General features: G+C 39.0%; 1 protein-coding gene across 2 annotated transcripts in view; it reads right to left on the bottom strand.

Moving 5' to 3' along the window:
• Positions 1-14,701, bottom strand: part of LOC126083321 (aldehyde dehydrogenase 1A1-like) — a 276,725-nt gene that overhangs the window by 35,889 nt on the left and 226,135 nt on the right. Inside the window, exons 3-6 of one of the 2 annotated variants that reach the window (XM_049896933.1) lie at positions 12,665-12,769; positions 6,617-6,757; positions 2,798-2,927; positions 131-192 (exon numbers count right to left, since the gene is read on the bottom strand). In XM_049896933.1, the coding sequence (XP_049752890.1) occupies positions 131-192; positions 2,798-2,927; positions 6,617-6,757; positions 12,665-12,769 (438 nt within the window). The remainder of the gene's footprint in view (positions 1-130; positions 193-2,797; positions 2,928-6,616; positions 6,758-12,664; positions 12,770-14,701) is intronic. The other variant, XM_049896935.1, reaches the window with a different exon arrangement.

The raw sequence follows: 14,701 nt of genomic DNA, 5'->3' as shown, positions 1-14,701 counted from the left end.
TTGCTCTGAATTTAGCAAATACATAGGGATCCATTTGTGTTGGAGAAAGCTTCATTGCTCAATTGAATAGATTTACAACTACTTAGAATTTTATTATTAAGATTGAAAATTATACAGGAGACCAACTTACAGGAATGATTTGACCACACACACCAATAGGCTCATGTCTTGTGTAAGTAAAAAAGTTTCCATCTGGAAAATAAAATATACACAGAATCATATTTAGACAAATATATTTGACATTCATGAAATGATGATTTAAGGCTTATGTGAGAGGAAGGTGTAGGCAAAAAGTAAAATATATATATATATCTCCCAGTACTTACAAAATGAAAATTTGAGCCCCTAAGTTGTAATTTGGAATGATTGGAATTGTGAGACTGAGTTAGGTCAAAGCAAAGATGCTTAAAACTTGAAAATATCTTGTGGTGAAATGAGTCCCTTTATGTAGCGTTTGCCTTGGTTCTTTGGAAAAACAGCTTGAGAGATTTTTTCCCCTCAGCCCTAAGGAATTACCTTTGCCCTGGGTTTCTACCCCAGACAGTTTATTACTTTTCTACAGGTTGATTGACATTTCCTGGGTAAGCTGCAGACAGGTTTGATACATTTTTTTCCTGGTCCTGGGCCACAGTCTGCCCTGTGATTGGTATGCATCTTACAGGTCTTAGTCAATAGATTATGAAAATGCAGTAACTATATAGCCTGACTATGCAAATGAAGTGTCTGTGCCCTACCAAAAAGGAATTGGCCAGTTTGTGGCCCCCGCTGAGAGGGGCCATGCCTTGAAATCAACAAGGAGTATATAAGCAGCCAAGCTCACGGAGGTTTTTGAGACAGAAAGAAGAAGGAAGAGAAGTAGCAAGAAGGAGCACAAGAGAAAAGAGAGAAGAAGCAGAGAGAGAGGAGGAAAGGAACCTCTAACGGAGCTGTAACGTGGTCATGGGCTATAACACCGAAGACACCAACAGGCCCAGAAGGGGCCCAGAGGCAGAGCCAGCACTGATAAATGGCACAGCCAAGAGGAGCCTGTCCCGAGTGGGGTGAGAGGAGCCTTTCTGAAAGGACCAAGAGGAGGCCTGCAAGGTCAAGAAGAGCTGAGAGAGCTATCCTGCACTGAAGAAGGGAGACTTTGCCTACATGCTTCCTAACCCTGACCCTGAGTTCTAGCCTGTTGATCCTGATTCCTAATTGTACCCTGTTCCTTAATAAACCACTTAACCGTTAGTATGGTCTGTGAGTTCTGTGTGGTCATTGCTACATATTATTGAATCCAGAAGAGACTCAGAGAGTGCTGTGGGAGAGACGGCTGGTGTCAGAATTGGTCATGAAGGCTGAAGGTGAAGGTATGTCTGACCTCTGCCTCATAGGAATTGACTATGTGCTGATTCTTATATCTGAAGTTATTCGTACAGATCTGAAAGGTAATTGATTCTATTTCTCACTGAGTAAGAGGGCTGCTTTCTATATTATTCTATTCTCAAACTTTTATAGAGAAAGGAAGTAGGTGTGTGACTAAGAACCATGATAAAATGTATTTAAGACAGCTATAACTTTTACAAGTAATAAGCTTTAAAAAAAAGAAAAAAGTAATAGAATTTAAAAAATACTAAAGTTAGAAAATGGTAGGAAAAAAAAAAAAAGTTCCTAAAGCAATGAGATATGTAGCCTTTCCTAGTGGCTTTTTTTTTTTTTTTTTAGTAGCTTGTTCTAAAATGTTCTTTTTGTACCTACAGAAGCAAACACTCCTAATTCATGAAAAAATAAAATTAAAAGCAGAAAAAAAAGATACTTCTTTCAACCTGAACTTGACTGAGTCACACGCCTCAGAGTTTGATGTGGTCGACCTGGGCATTACACTGCGCTTTATTTTCTGTTCTGCTCTAGTTCCCACAGATGCCTCCTGGCCGTCACAGCAAGAACTCTCCTTATCAAGGTCTGTTTGTACTTGAAATGGCACTTCCCATTTGTCAAAGGATAAATAAATAGTTACTGAAAGAACCAAATTCCTTGGGACCACCATGGCCTCACTCTCCCCTTTTAACTTCCCAGATACCACTTCAAATCTACTAGATGCTCCCATTAGTCTGGAAGTGCACATCAGGACCAGACTGGAGGGGGTTGCAGTCCTACAGTCAATAAGTTTATATGGATTAAACTCCACCCATACTGTCTTCCAAGTTGGTGCTTTTTCACATTTCTATCTCAGTGTGCCCATGCCTTCACTAAAATGAGACATACGCACATATTCACACACATGACTTCTTAAGTCAGCTATAAACCCAGTGCCATCTTGTTCTGACTAAAGCTATTTGAAACAAATCAGCGTGAATTAGTTTGTTGAATTACCCTGGTCTGATTACACTGAGTTAGACCAGGTACAGATGACTATAACAGACTCATTCTGTAACAAGAAAGGAGGCTTAAATAATTACATTATAGATAGTTATAAATGTCACTATTGGAATACAACCCAAATATATAAGTTCAGAGACCACCTTTGAAAAGTTCGGGTCCTTAGAGAGCCAGTTGTCTTAAATCAGTAGTTGTGGCCAAAAGAATGTGCTTACTTCAGTGTTTGCTAAAATATTCAGTGGGATTTTGCTGAAACAATTTTAAAAGCCATTTGATAAATCTTAACAGAGCTTTCAGGTTCAGAACTGAATTTTCTCAAAGTCAAGGAGAAAATAAATTTGCTTTGTTTGGTTGGCATTTTTAAAAGAAGAGTTTGGAATTATTCATCTCTGTAGTAATTTCCCCTGCCCTACCCCATCCCTGGTGGTTTCTCAAAGCTACTTACCAATTGGTATTGTTCGACCCTGGATCTTGTCAGCCCAGGCTGCACAGTAGCGTAGTGTTTTTATGGAGCTTCCTACATCTACCATATACGAACTGGCAAATAGTTTTCCAGCATTCATTGACTCTAGTGTCTGAAAAAGAGATCAAATGTCAAATCTCAACTTTCAGAAAATTTCTAGATTAAAGAATATATATGAAAATATATACCCAAGACCAAACCCATTGTTATCAAGTCAATTCCAACTCATAGCGAAACTACAACAGAGAGTAGAACCACCCCATAGGGTTTCCAAGGCTGTAATCTTTATTGAAGCAGAGCGCCACATCTTCCTTCCCTGGAGCACCTGATGGGTTCCCACCACCAAACATTCTGTTAGCAGCTGAGTGCTTTAACTGTTGCACCACTATGGCTCCTTGTGAATATATGTATTGCCAATATTTTGAATAATTATGTGTTATAGAATTTTGGTAGGAGCCCTGGTAGCACAGTGGTAAAAGCGCCTGGTTGCTAACTGAAAGATCAGTAGTTGCAACCCATCAGCTGCTCCACTGGAAAAAGGTGTGGCAGTCTGCTTCTGTAAAGACTACAACCTTGGAAACCATTTCTACTCTGTCCTATAGAGTCGCTTTAAGTCAGAATCAACTTGATGGCAATGGGTTTGGCTTTTCCTTTAACAGAAATTTGGGTATGGAATAAATAAGTCACCTTATCTTGTCTAATCTCATTTAAAAAGAGAAGAAATAAAAAAAAAAAAATAGTTAAAATAACTTGCTTAAGGTCTTGTTGCAAGATCCAGGCAGAAATAGTAATTGGATTCTGGTTTCTAAACCATAGTGGTCCTCCTATCATATTATGAGTGTGCTCCAGAAAACCAACTGTTATAGATTGAATTGTGTCCCCCAAACATGTGTCAACTTGGCTAGGCCATGATTCCCAGTATCGTGTGGTTGTCCTCCATTTTGTCATCTGATATAATTATCCCCCATTTTCTGATGTGTTATAAATCCTAGCCTCTATATGTTAGTGAGGCAAGATAAGTGTGGGGTATATCTTGAGTCACAGCCTTACAAGAGGGTATACTCAAATTACCTGTAACCCATTGCCGTCAAGTGATTCTGACTCATAGCGACCCTATAAGACAGAGCAGAACTGCCCCATAGAGTTTCCAAGGAGCGCCTGGTGGATTCGAACTGCTGACCTTTTGGTTAGCAGCCGTAGCACTTAATCACTGCACCACCAGGGTTTCTGACTCAAATCACACCCTTACTTAAGTCATGCCCTTGCTTGAATCACATCTTTTATCTTAACCTCTTGCCATTGAGTTGATTCCAACTCATAGCAACCCTATAGGACAGAAGCAGACTTTCTCCCACAGAGCTGCTGGTGTGTTTAAACCACCTACCTTTCAGCTGCCCAGTGAGAAACGAGTGAGAGGTGTGGAACATCATTACCACTGAGAAAGAAGAGCTGAGAGTGGAGCATATCCTCTGGACCTGGGGTCCCTAAACTGAGAACCTACTAGACCCAGAGGAAGATTGAAGCCAAGACACATGGAGATCTCCAAGGAATGCTGAGCACACAGATGTTGAAAGCAGACAAGAACCTTCTCCCAGAGCTGAGACAGAGAGAAAGCCTTCCCCTAGAGTTGGTGTCCTGAATTGGGACTACTAGGCTCCTACACTATGAAAGAATAAATTTCTGTCTTTTAAAGCCGTCCACTTGTGGTATGTCAGTTTTAGCAGCACTAGATAACTAAGAAGGAATTTGGTACTGGAAGTGGGGTGCTGCTCTAACAGATGCCAAAAATGTGGAAGTGGTTTTGGCTGATGATATTTCTAAGCAAAATCTAAATATTGCCACGTGCTTTCTCCTTGACGCTCATAGTAAAAATGCGAGAAGAAAGAAATGCACTTAAAAATGAACTGTGCAAAATGAAACAAAACTTAAAGATGTGGAAAAGTCTGTTGTACAAACTATGGACAAGTCTCCTTAGGCAGATCTGAGTTCCAACAGGGTTTTACTTATTGTATAATCCAACTGAGGGTGACAATTTAGTGCCAGTGACTATTAATGATGCTTCAATAATTATTTTTTAATTTTTGCTTTCTATCTGGATATAACCAGTCTAGTCACACAAACTTGAGTAACACCTAGACCTTTCATCCCTGAATGCTCCAGTCTAGAATAAGAGCCATAGTGTTTAGATTATAAATTAGAAATGAATTAAGATGAATTGAAATGTTTCAAATGTGGTTATTTTTATGATTATTCAAATTGTTACATACACAGAATTTTCTTCACAAAATTAGACTTTTTTTTTTTCTTTTAACCGTGATACTCTCAATTTTGCTATTGTCATAATTATCATTTGAGTGGCCAAGCTGTAAGTTGAACCTTTTCTAGTCTGGTGCACTAAACATTATAGAATATCCTGTCTTCTCTTTTCCTTCTTTTATTCAGCAGAACTTTAAAGAGCTCTTTGAGACCTAATATTCTGCTGGGGTGGTTACCTGGCAGGAATCTGCAGCTGAGGGAGTGACATGTTCTGTTATACCATCTTCTGTCTTTGGATTATACTATCATCTCAAAATTAAATCAAACATGATTTCTGTATGTCTGCTATTTTTTCCCTGAGAAACTTCTGCTGACAGAGGCATTCAACACTCTGTTATCCATAGATTAGATAAATGAGAGAAGCCAAGTTTTAGTAAATCCTGCTTTCTTCCTGCAGGACATTTTGGTTAATGTAGTTTTATTGCACACAGTTTCTGGCTCTGTATTTTTGCATACTTTGAATTATGCTAAATCCTTGTGTAGGAGATGGTATTTTAGTGGTTAAGAGTTTGGCTGTTAACCAAAAGGTTGGCAGTTCAAATCCACCAGGCACTCCTTGGAAACCCTATGGGGCAGTTCTACTCTGCCCTATAGGGTCACTAGGATTCGGAATTGACTTGATGGCAATGGGTTTATTTTGTTTGTTTGCTTTTACTGCTGATTAAAAAAGATTGTAGGCCTCTTCTTTACTGCCTGTTTAAGATTCTAAAGATAATAAACATTTATTATGAAACTGGATCTTAGTATTGGTTTGTAGTTCAGTTGATTTCCCTATAACACACAACTGAGAAAAAGAAAACAAGGAAGCACACACCTCCCATATTAAATGCTGACTCATCTATCTGGTAAAATATATATTTTTAAGAGGAGTATATACAAAAACATAACTTTTAAAAGCACATAAATAATCAGACTTTTTAACTTATTCTTTGCCTTTTTTCTACCTGTAAAAAGATCCTAAGTTAATCAAATGAACAGATACATTTTCGGAAGGGAAAAAGTAGTCAGTATTAACTGTCTTAGTGGGATAGACTAGGGAGAAATAAGATTTATTTTAGAAAACTATTCTGGGAAGTCTTAACAAACCCCAGGAGGTTTTCCACTAAAAGAGGTCAGTGATCAAGCAAGTCTGAGGAACCCAGGGTATCAGTCTAAGCGTTTCACACAGCACATGACTTTGTTAAAGGCTCTGACAAGTTCTAGAGTAAAGGAAAGACACCTGTGAAATTTGGTTTAACTCAGTGTTTGCAGAGTTTGGACTGTGCAATCTATTATGGAGGCAGAAACTACATCATCCTAGAGTACAGATTATTATTTGAGAATAAGCTCAATATTACCGTTTCTGTATAAAATCTAGAAGTTGAAATGTTTTATATTTTGTTTGTACAGCACACACAGTAACCACAAAAACCTAATGACTTTCCAATTCAAACAGTAAATGTTTTCTAAAGCTCTTACTATCTGTCCAACATGGCTAATACTCACTGCCAACAGCAGACGATCCCTTTCAATTAAATCAGCCAACCTGCATAGCAACCGTCCCCTTTCGGAAGCATCCATAGTACGCCATGGAGAGCCAATCTGAAAAGCTTGTCTTGCAGCCTTCACTGCTTTGTCAACATCTGCCTGGAAGAAAAATGATAATTCAATTCAGTAGGCTAAACGTATCAGCAAATCCAATGGCAACGACCCTATAAAATAGACTGGAGCATCTTGTAAGTGGTCACTGTATCTTCATTAGGCCAAAGTCTAGCACATTTACACAGTCGGTATGTTGAAATTAAGCCCAATGCCTTATCTATAGAATGATGAGCCCATGAATGCAGGCTGCGGTTGATTTCCTAGAACAAATAATTATTTTTAATAGCTGCTATCAGTGGAGTGCTTACTATGTGTCCAATAATGTTGTAATAACTCTGTATACATCAACTCATTTAATTCTCAATAGTTTTATGAGATAATATGCTCCTCATTTTACAGATGAAGAAACTGAAGCAAGGGAGAGAAGAGATTTGCCCAAGGTCAATAGGTAAACGTGGCAGAACTGAGTTTGTGTAGAGCCCTTGCTCTCTCACCACTACTCTTTGGAGATTGGGACACCAAGAATTCCAGGCAAACTTCAAGGTGTCTGGGCCCCACCTCACCTACCAAAGCTTATTCTCCCGTATGTTCCCATGGGCAACCCTGGTGGCGTAGTGGTTAAGTGCGACTGCTGCTAACCAAAAGGTCAGCAGTTCGAATCTGCCAGGCACTCCTTGGAAACTCTATGGAGCAGTTCTACTCTGTTCTATAGGGTTGCTATGAGTTGGAATTGACTCGATGCCAGTGGGTTTGGTTTTCGGTTTATGTTCCCATAATTCTCCTTCCCTAGAAGTCTCTCCCAGTGTACCGCTTTCCTTTCAAAATCCTACACATTGTTCAAGACCCACCTCAAATATTACAATCTACCTAAACTCTTTCCAAACTAATCCAGCTTGATAATAGCTACTAGTTAAGGGTCTACTAAGCTCCAGCCACTAAGCTAAGCTCTTTACAGCTATTAGCTCATCAAGTCCCAAAGTTACCACTATAGTTAAGTACTATGGATCTTATTTCGTGGTGAATAAACTGTGGCTCATTGATATTGAATGTCTGAGCGAGCAGATGGTAGAGTCAGGGTGTGATCCTATATCTGATCCCAAAATCCAGCTCTTACAGCTGTGCAAGGTTGTTTCCTAATAATGATCTTCTTTGCAGGGAGTATTTACTGCTGTCTCTGTTATAAGCTATAATATTTCTCACTGTTCTGGGCCTAAAAATGGCAGGTAATAAACACTTAATAATTTTGTTTACTATCTTATAAACTCATTGACTTTATATGATTATAATAAAGGTGATATAAATCATATTGATATTTATATAGCAAATTTTATTTTAATATATTCCATTATATGACAAAGAGTTTTTATATTAATCAAAATTATTAGGTATAAGGGTTTTTTTTTTTTTTTATTCTAGAACTAACATTTTTATTTCAGGTCTGGTATTTCCAGGGATAACAATTTGTGAATTAACCAGAAAACAATCAGGTACATTAACTCAGATTTTCCATCATCAATAACACTTTTGCCTTATAATGTTTAAAACTTTTTTTTTTTTAAGTAAGGAACCACAAGCTGGAATGTATGAAGACAATTCAAACGATGATGAAACACCCAATGCCTTTGAAGCATAGCGAAGAAAGTACCACTTACTTAACTATTCAGTTACTCCTAGATTTTACACTTCCATATTAAATTCATTCAGAAATGGAGACAGTAGCTATCAGACCAGTTTTAGTTTTACACCTGTCATAGGCACTTAACTTAAATGGACTCTTGCTTTTAATCCCAACCATCATTTGCTAGGTCATGCTTTAGTATTAAAAGCAGTTTAGATTAGTCAATATAGCCTAAAAGAATCACTGAAGCGAAAAGAAAACAGTTCCCACCCACATCTGGGCTTTGCTTTGTAACCTCCATTTGTTCTTGCCCCTCCTCCTTTCTTTCTAATACCACTGAAAGGCTGTATACAGCCCATTGTTCGCACCATTCTACTCCTAAATTAAATCCCTAAACCCTCTTGGCTCATTCTCTAAAGCATGAATTCTAGAATATCAGGTTTACTGTGACCATGTAATTTACAAGATTTGTACCTTTCACTGAGCAGCGTTGTTGGAGGTTACTGCACATTTGTCGGCAAAACTGTGAGAACAGCAATGATTATTTGAAAAGAACAGTTAGTAGATCACTCCAAAAGGAACGGGCTGCAACAGGAGTGCTGAATGTTAAGCACACTGTGGCTTTCCATGGGCAGTTTATACAGTGAGCAATTTAATCCCAGTGATCAAATATCCTGCCAACCGTAGCTTTACGATATGTAAATAAGTGTGCTTAATTTACATTTGGGCAGACAGCCCTGCTCTTTTCTGAGCAGGAATAATTTGTCAATAAGCATAGAGCAAATAAATGACAAACATTTCGAAGCTGCGGGTACAATCATCAGCTTTTCCTTGCTGCCCTTGAGTAAGGAGGCAGATCCCCTAAGTGTCAACGATGTCCTCGTGCTACCTTCCATGATTTCATCTGGAACTCCAGGCTCAGAGTCCTTTCACTGATGAAACTAATCCCCGAAGCCAGTGGCAGAGCTAGATGCTCAAGACCCCTGAGTTCAAACATTAAGAATATTTTTTCTTTGAATTGCAAACTGAAAACAGATCCACAGGCTCCCTCCTGAGTGGAAAGAGCAGACACCTGTCAGGGTCTTCCTCACCTTCCCCTTTATTAAAGCTTCCCACATATTTCCCAGGCTTGCCAGAGCCACTCAAGCAACTAGAGGGACATTTGAGCTCATGTAATGTGTGGATCTCTAGAAGTCCCTGATAAAAGGTTGAATGTGAAGAATAAATGTTCCTCTTATTCTTGGTGTAAACCCTGGTTAAGAGCTATGGCTGCTAACCAAAAGGTTGGCAGTTTGAATCCACCCGGCGATCCTTGGAAACCCTATGGGGCAGTTCTACTCTGTCCTGTAGGGTCGCCGTGAGTCAGAATCAACTCGATGGCAACAGGTTTGGTTTATTTATTTATTTTTTCTTATTTTTGGGAAAGGCTTGTAGGACACAAGTTTCTGTGTTTCCTATGTCATTTTGCCAGGAATGAACAATATTTTTCTGGCCAAGTTTGGGCTTAGAACATTTTATAGAGGTGCAGAGTTACTGCCATAACACTTTCTGGGCATCAACTTCCTTCCTCGTTAAAGTCCATAAACCTTAAGAAATGCTAACACTTGAGAAGAGATTCAACGTATGGGTCAATATTTCAGTTCACTGGTTCTCAAAGTATAGTCCCCTCCCACCCAGAAACATCTGCATCGCTTGAGAATTTGTTAGAAGTGAAAATTTGGGGTCCCACTCAACAATTATTAAAACGAACTCTGAGGGTGGAGTACAGTGAACTGTGTTTTAACAAGCTTTCTAAGAGGTTCTGATGCAAGCTAAATTTTGACAGTCACTGCCTTAGTTAATAGTAAGTTTTGTACTGGATTCCGAAGTGTCTTCCCAAGTGTGTGGGGTGTATGGAAATTCAAAGCTTGGTGGAGAAGAATGTTACATTGATTCAGAATCTATAGTGCACCAAGTACTGAGGACATAAATGTGAGGTGTAGTGTTGATCTCTGGGTGGTGCAAATGATTAATATGCTCAGCTGCTAACCAAAACGTTGGAGGTTCCAGTCTACCCAGAAGCACCTCAGAAGAAAGGTTCAGCCATGTACTTCTGAAAAATAAGCCATCGAAAATTCTTTGGCGCACAGTTCTGCCCTGACACTCGTGGGGTTGACATGAGTCGGGGTTGATGACAACTGTTTTTAGTGTTGATCGCCATACAAAGCATACTGCCTCAGTCAAATTAGCCAATAGCTATGAAATACAAGGGTTATAATAGAGGCCAACGACATGTTGTATAATGTTACAAAGCAGAACAATTCTAACTGGGAATATTAAAGATGGCTTTAGAAACGTAAGACCTGGTAATGATTGAGGCTTTCTTACGTGCTCAGCACTGTTAAAGACTTCTGCATATTTTTTATTTACTTCCCAAAGTTTTCCTATGTCCTCATTTTACACGAAAAGGGACAGAAACTGAAAGGGGGTAAGTAAAAATGTGGGACCTCTGTTTTCTTACTACAGATGATGATATGAACTAGGCCTTGAGGACCGTGCAGGGCACCCAGCAGAGAGGTGATGACCAGCATGTAATGTTTGGGGGACAGCACTGGACAGGGTGCAGCTGGACCTCAGATTAGCGGGGTGTGGATGGGACAAGGGTTGAATAATATTATAAGGAACACTGCACATGGATTTTTTTCTGAAAGTAGTGAGAAACCCTTGAAGAATTTATGCCCTGATGAACTCTTTGGTATATACAAAAAATGAAGTCTGTAAGCAAGTGACACTTGACTCAATTCTATTTTGTTTCTGTTTCTCCATCTGTTGACTCTTGCGGCTGAACTCTGCACTCCTGCCCCCTCAGAAATCAGTCTTACTTCATTCTGATCATACTGCACCATGAATCTGGTGGCCTTCCCCAAACCCAGAAGAGCTCCTTTGGTCTATTGCTATCACGGAATAGGTCTGTATGGCTTAATGCATGAAGATTGTTGTTGTTAGGTGCGTGGACTCATAGCAACCCCAGGTGACAGAGTAGAACCGCCCCGCAGGGTTTTCAAGGCTGGAATCTTCCCAAATCAGATGACTAGGACTTTCTTTCTGGGAGCCGCTGGATGGGTTGGAGCCATCAACCTTTCAGTTAGCAGCCAAGCACTTAACTGTTTGGGCCACCCCAGGGCTCCTCGCATTAAAATTAGTAGTTTCATTATTGGGGGGACAGTAGTGAAAACAATAGAGACAGGCCCAGAACATGTGACTGCTACAACAAATTAAAACATAGTGTAATGAATGGTATGATCCTTAGGCTTTGCTGACTTCATCTTCCAATGGTCTTTTCACACACAAAAAAAGAAATTGACCTGACCGTATTTTATGTTATGGTGACTTGATGCTTGGTAACATCTGGATAACTAAAAGCTAGAAAAAATATATTAAGTTAGATTTAGGAACACGTACACTTTTAAGGTATGTTTCAGATAAAATTTCTGTAGACTTTTACTTGCCTTTCCCCAGAGGTCATTTAATATGACCTTATTTCTACAGTAATCACAAGGTAAGCCAGTAGCCCTGATAGTCACAGGCTCTGGTGTCAGAAGGAAGCATTTGAATGCTGATTTCATTACTTATTAACAGTCACCTTGAGTGAGGTAAGCAACCCTTCTATTCTGCTTTTTCTTCATCATTCCTAAAAAGTGTAAAGAATAGTATCTTCTTTTTAGGGTTGCTTTGAGAATTTTTTTTTTTTTTTTTGAGAATTAAATTAAAACAGTATTTAGAGCTTTTTTGTTTTGTTTTTTAGCTATTACTAAACAGAAGTTGGTTTTTGTTATTATTATTAGCTAGAGAACGACAACACTTCTTATTTATTTTAAATCATTTCAAATGCAGTCTTAAAGGTATTGATCAGTATGAATTCAATGATTTTAATGAAATAATTTTAGCAATATATTCTTTTTAAAATCCCATATTAACTTTTGGTTTCAGTTCCATCTAGCAACTTAAAAAGAACAATTTAATAGGAATAAAGGGTTTCTTTTGAAATCTATGATTAGTCATTTCTTGTGCAGTTGGTACAGTGAACCTGGATACTCTTTCAATCAAAAAACCAGCAAGAAAAATGAGCACAAAAAGAATCAAACGGAACACCCCAGAACATAGGCTCATCACCATTAAATGGCTACTGAGGGCCCTCTATGCTCCAAGCACAATTTAGAAAATTTCTTTAGACAGCCCCAGAAGCCGTATTTTAAATGACATGCCTACTTAAGCTGGCAGTGGAGCCTGGGGCCTCAGGATGGAGAGAGACAAAGAAACCTGGCATAAAATGGAACCAGTGCTAGGAAACTCACCTTATCCCCTTCTTCTACATCACAGAGTTTTTCCTCGGTTGCTGGATTGAAGACGGGAAATTTCTTGCCACTCACTGAATTATGCCATTCATTGTTTATGAAGATCTGCCAGGATGAGAGAAAATAAATAGAAAGGAATTTAAATATGCGAGCTATTTTAAAATGGTTTACAGAGCTGGCATCACAAAATGTCTAACAAGCCACAGGAGTCCCTGGATGGTGCAAATGGTTAATAGTCTCCGCTGCTAACTGAAAGGTTGGAGGTTCAAGTCTACCCCACAGCACCTTGGAAGAAAGTCCTGGTGACCTGCTTCTGAGAAACCAGCCATTGAAAACCCTGTGGAGCGCAGTTCTCCTCTGACACACGTGGTCCCCATGAGCAGGAATCAACTTGACGCAAGTGTTTTTTTAACAAACCCAAGCATTACAACTTCTTCCCTTTCTCCCCAATTGTGTTTGATAGTTGAAGACATTTTACTTACACACACACACACACACACACACACGCGCGGGCACGCGTGCACACACTCACGTACACTGAAATAAGGTAACGCTTTTAAGTTTCATTAAAGTATGAGATTATTTCAGTACTTGAAAATACAGACTGAAGGAAATAATCTCAAATAAGTTGCTTTTATCTGAAATAGCCACAAATTTGAGGCAAGAGTCAAAGTTTGGAGGCCTGGATATTTACGAATCATTTTCTCTAGTTTCCACTTCAGACTCTAAACAGGCTCATTTAGGGCTACTGAATAATTTGGTCTCATAAGAGACTGTTTTCTGGTACCTTATTTCACTGCCTGAAGGTAACTTTGAGGAGAATTTAAAAAGAAACTTGCTTAGAAAAAAAATGGCTAGTTACATTACAGTATGTACACACTATCTATCTTCCTTATTAATCTTGCATCTAAACTGTACCTATAACCCCCCCCAGATGACCGCTAGTGAAGGTTTTGCAAATGAGCGTTAACCGAAAGTAGTAAGGCAAGCTTATCGTTATTACTGTTACTAAGGCAAGCCTTAAGGTAACTGAAGAAATCGGTTGCAGAGGATCCCAAATTCCCAGGAACTGTTTTGCATTATTCAGTTTTACCCTTTAATATACAACACTGATACCTAGCTTTTGTTTGAATTTGTGCTTACATTCACGTAATCCCACACGGTCACTTTTGTGTTATCAGAAAGTTGTATATCAATCGATGGGAAATAGGAGGAAATAGTACTCCAGACGGTACTAAGGGAAATGTCAAGATTAATTAGCCATGGCTGTTCTCGAGGGGCTTACGGTCTAAGAGAAGAACGTGTTTCTATCAAGACCAACCTGTAAAAGAATAGAAGGTTGTAGACTAAAACGACTGAGGCAGTACTTCAATCAATTCATTGCGTAGAGGAACTCACGGGAGAGAGAGATGTGGGTTGGGAGAATGCAGCCTGCAAAATGGGATTTGGATTAGTGGAAAAGAAGAACAATGAGCAAAGGAAGAGAACAATCTTAGGATATTTGTAACACAGTCAAAGATAAGCCCTAAAGACAAAGTTCCAGTGGAAGAAAGTTTTAGATAAGGTCAGACAAAGAAAACAAAGTCAGTTTGTGGTGGATGTTGACTCCCATAGTGAGACGTTTAGGCTTACTTAATTCTGGACACAGTAAGAGAGTAAAACAATCAAATAAGTGTTTCAGGAGTACAGAAAAAGTACCCAAATTTGATGTGAAGGAGTTCAGGAGGTTTGTCTGCAGACAATTTTAATAATCCAGCCATGAGGGAAGAAGGCTTTAGGGAGACACAGGAGTGCAGTCTTCAAATCACAAAGTGTGGTATGTTCTCCCACAAACAGAAGACTTTCAGCATAAAAACACAGCTCAGCATACATACTGAGCTAGAATGGCAAGTGTTGCTCTTTTCTTTTCTTTTCTTTTCTTTCTTATAGAGAATTTATTGGTTGAAACTACCTTAATTTTCTTTTTCTGTTTTAATTTTATTAGCTTCACTTCTGGTATCTGTCTTCCAGCTAACCATGCAACCCAATGTTTTTGAT

This window comes from Elephas maximus, chromosome 9 (genome assembly GCF_024166365.1).
Source record: "Elephas maximus indicus isolate mEleMax1 chromosome 9, mEleMax1 primary haplotype, whole genome shotgun sequence".
NCBI lineage: Eukaryota > Metazoa > Chordata > Mammalia > Proboscidea > Elephantidae > Elephas > Elephas maximus.
The sequence above is the reverse complement of the archived record's forward strand: the minus strand, read 5'-3'. Positions and strand labels throughout refer to the sequence as shown.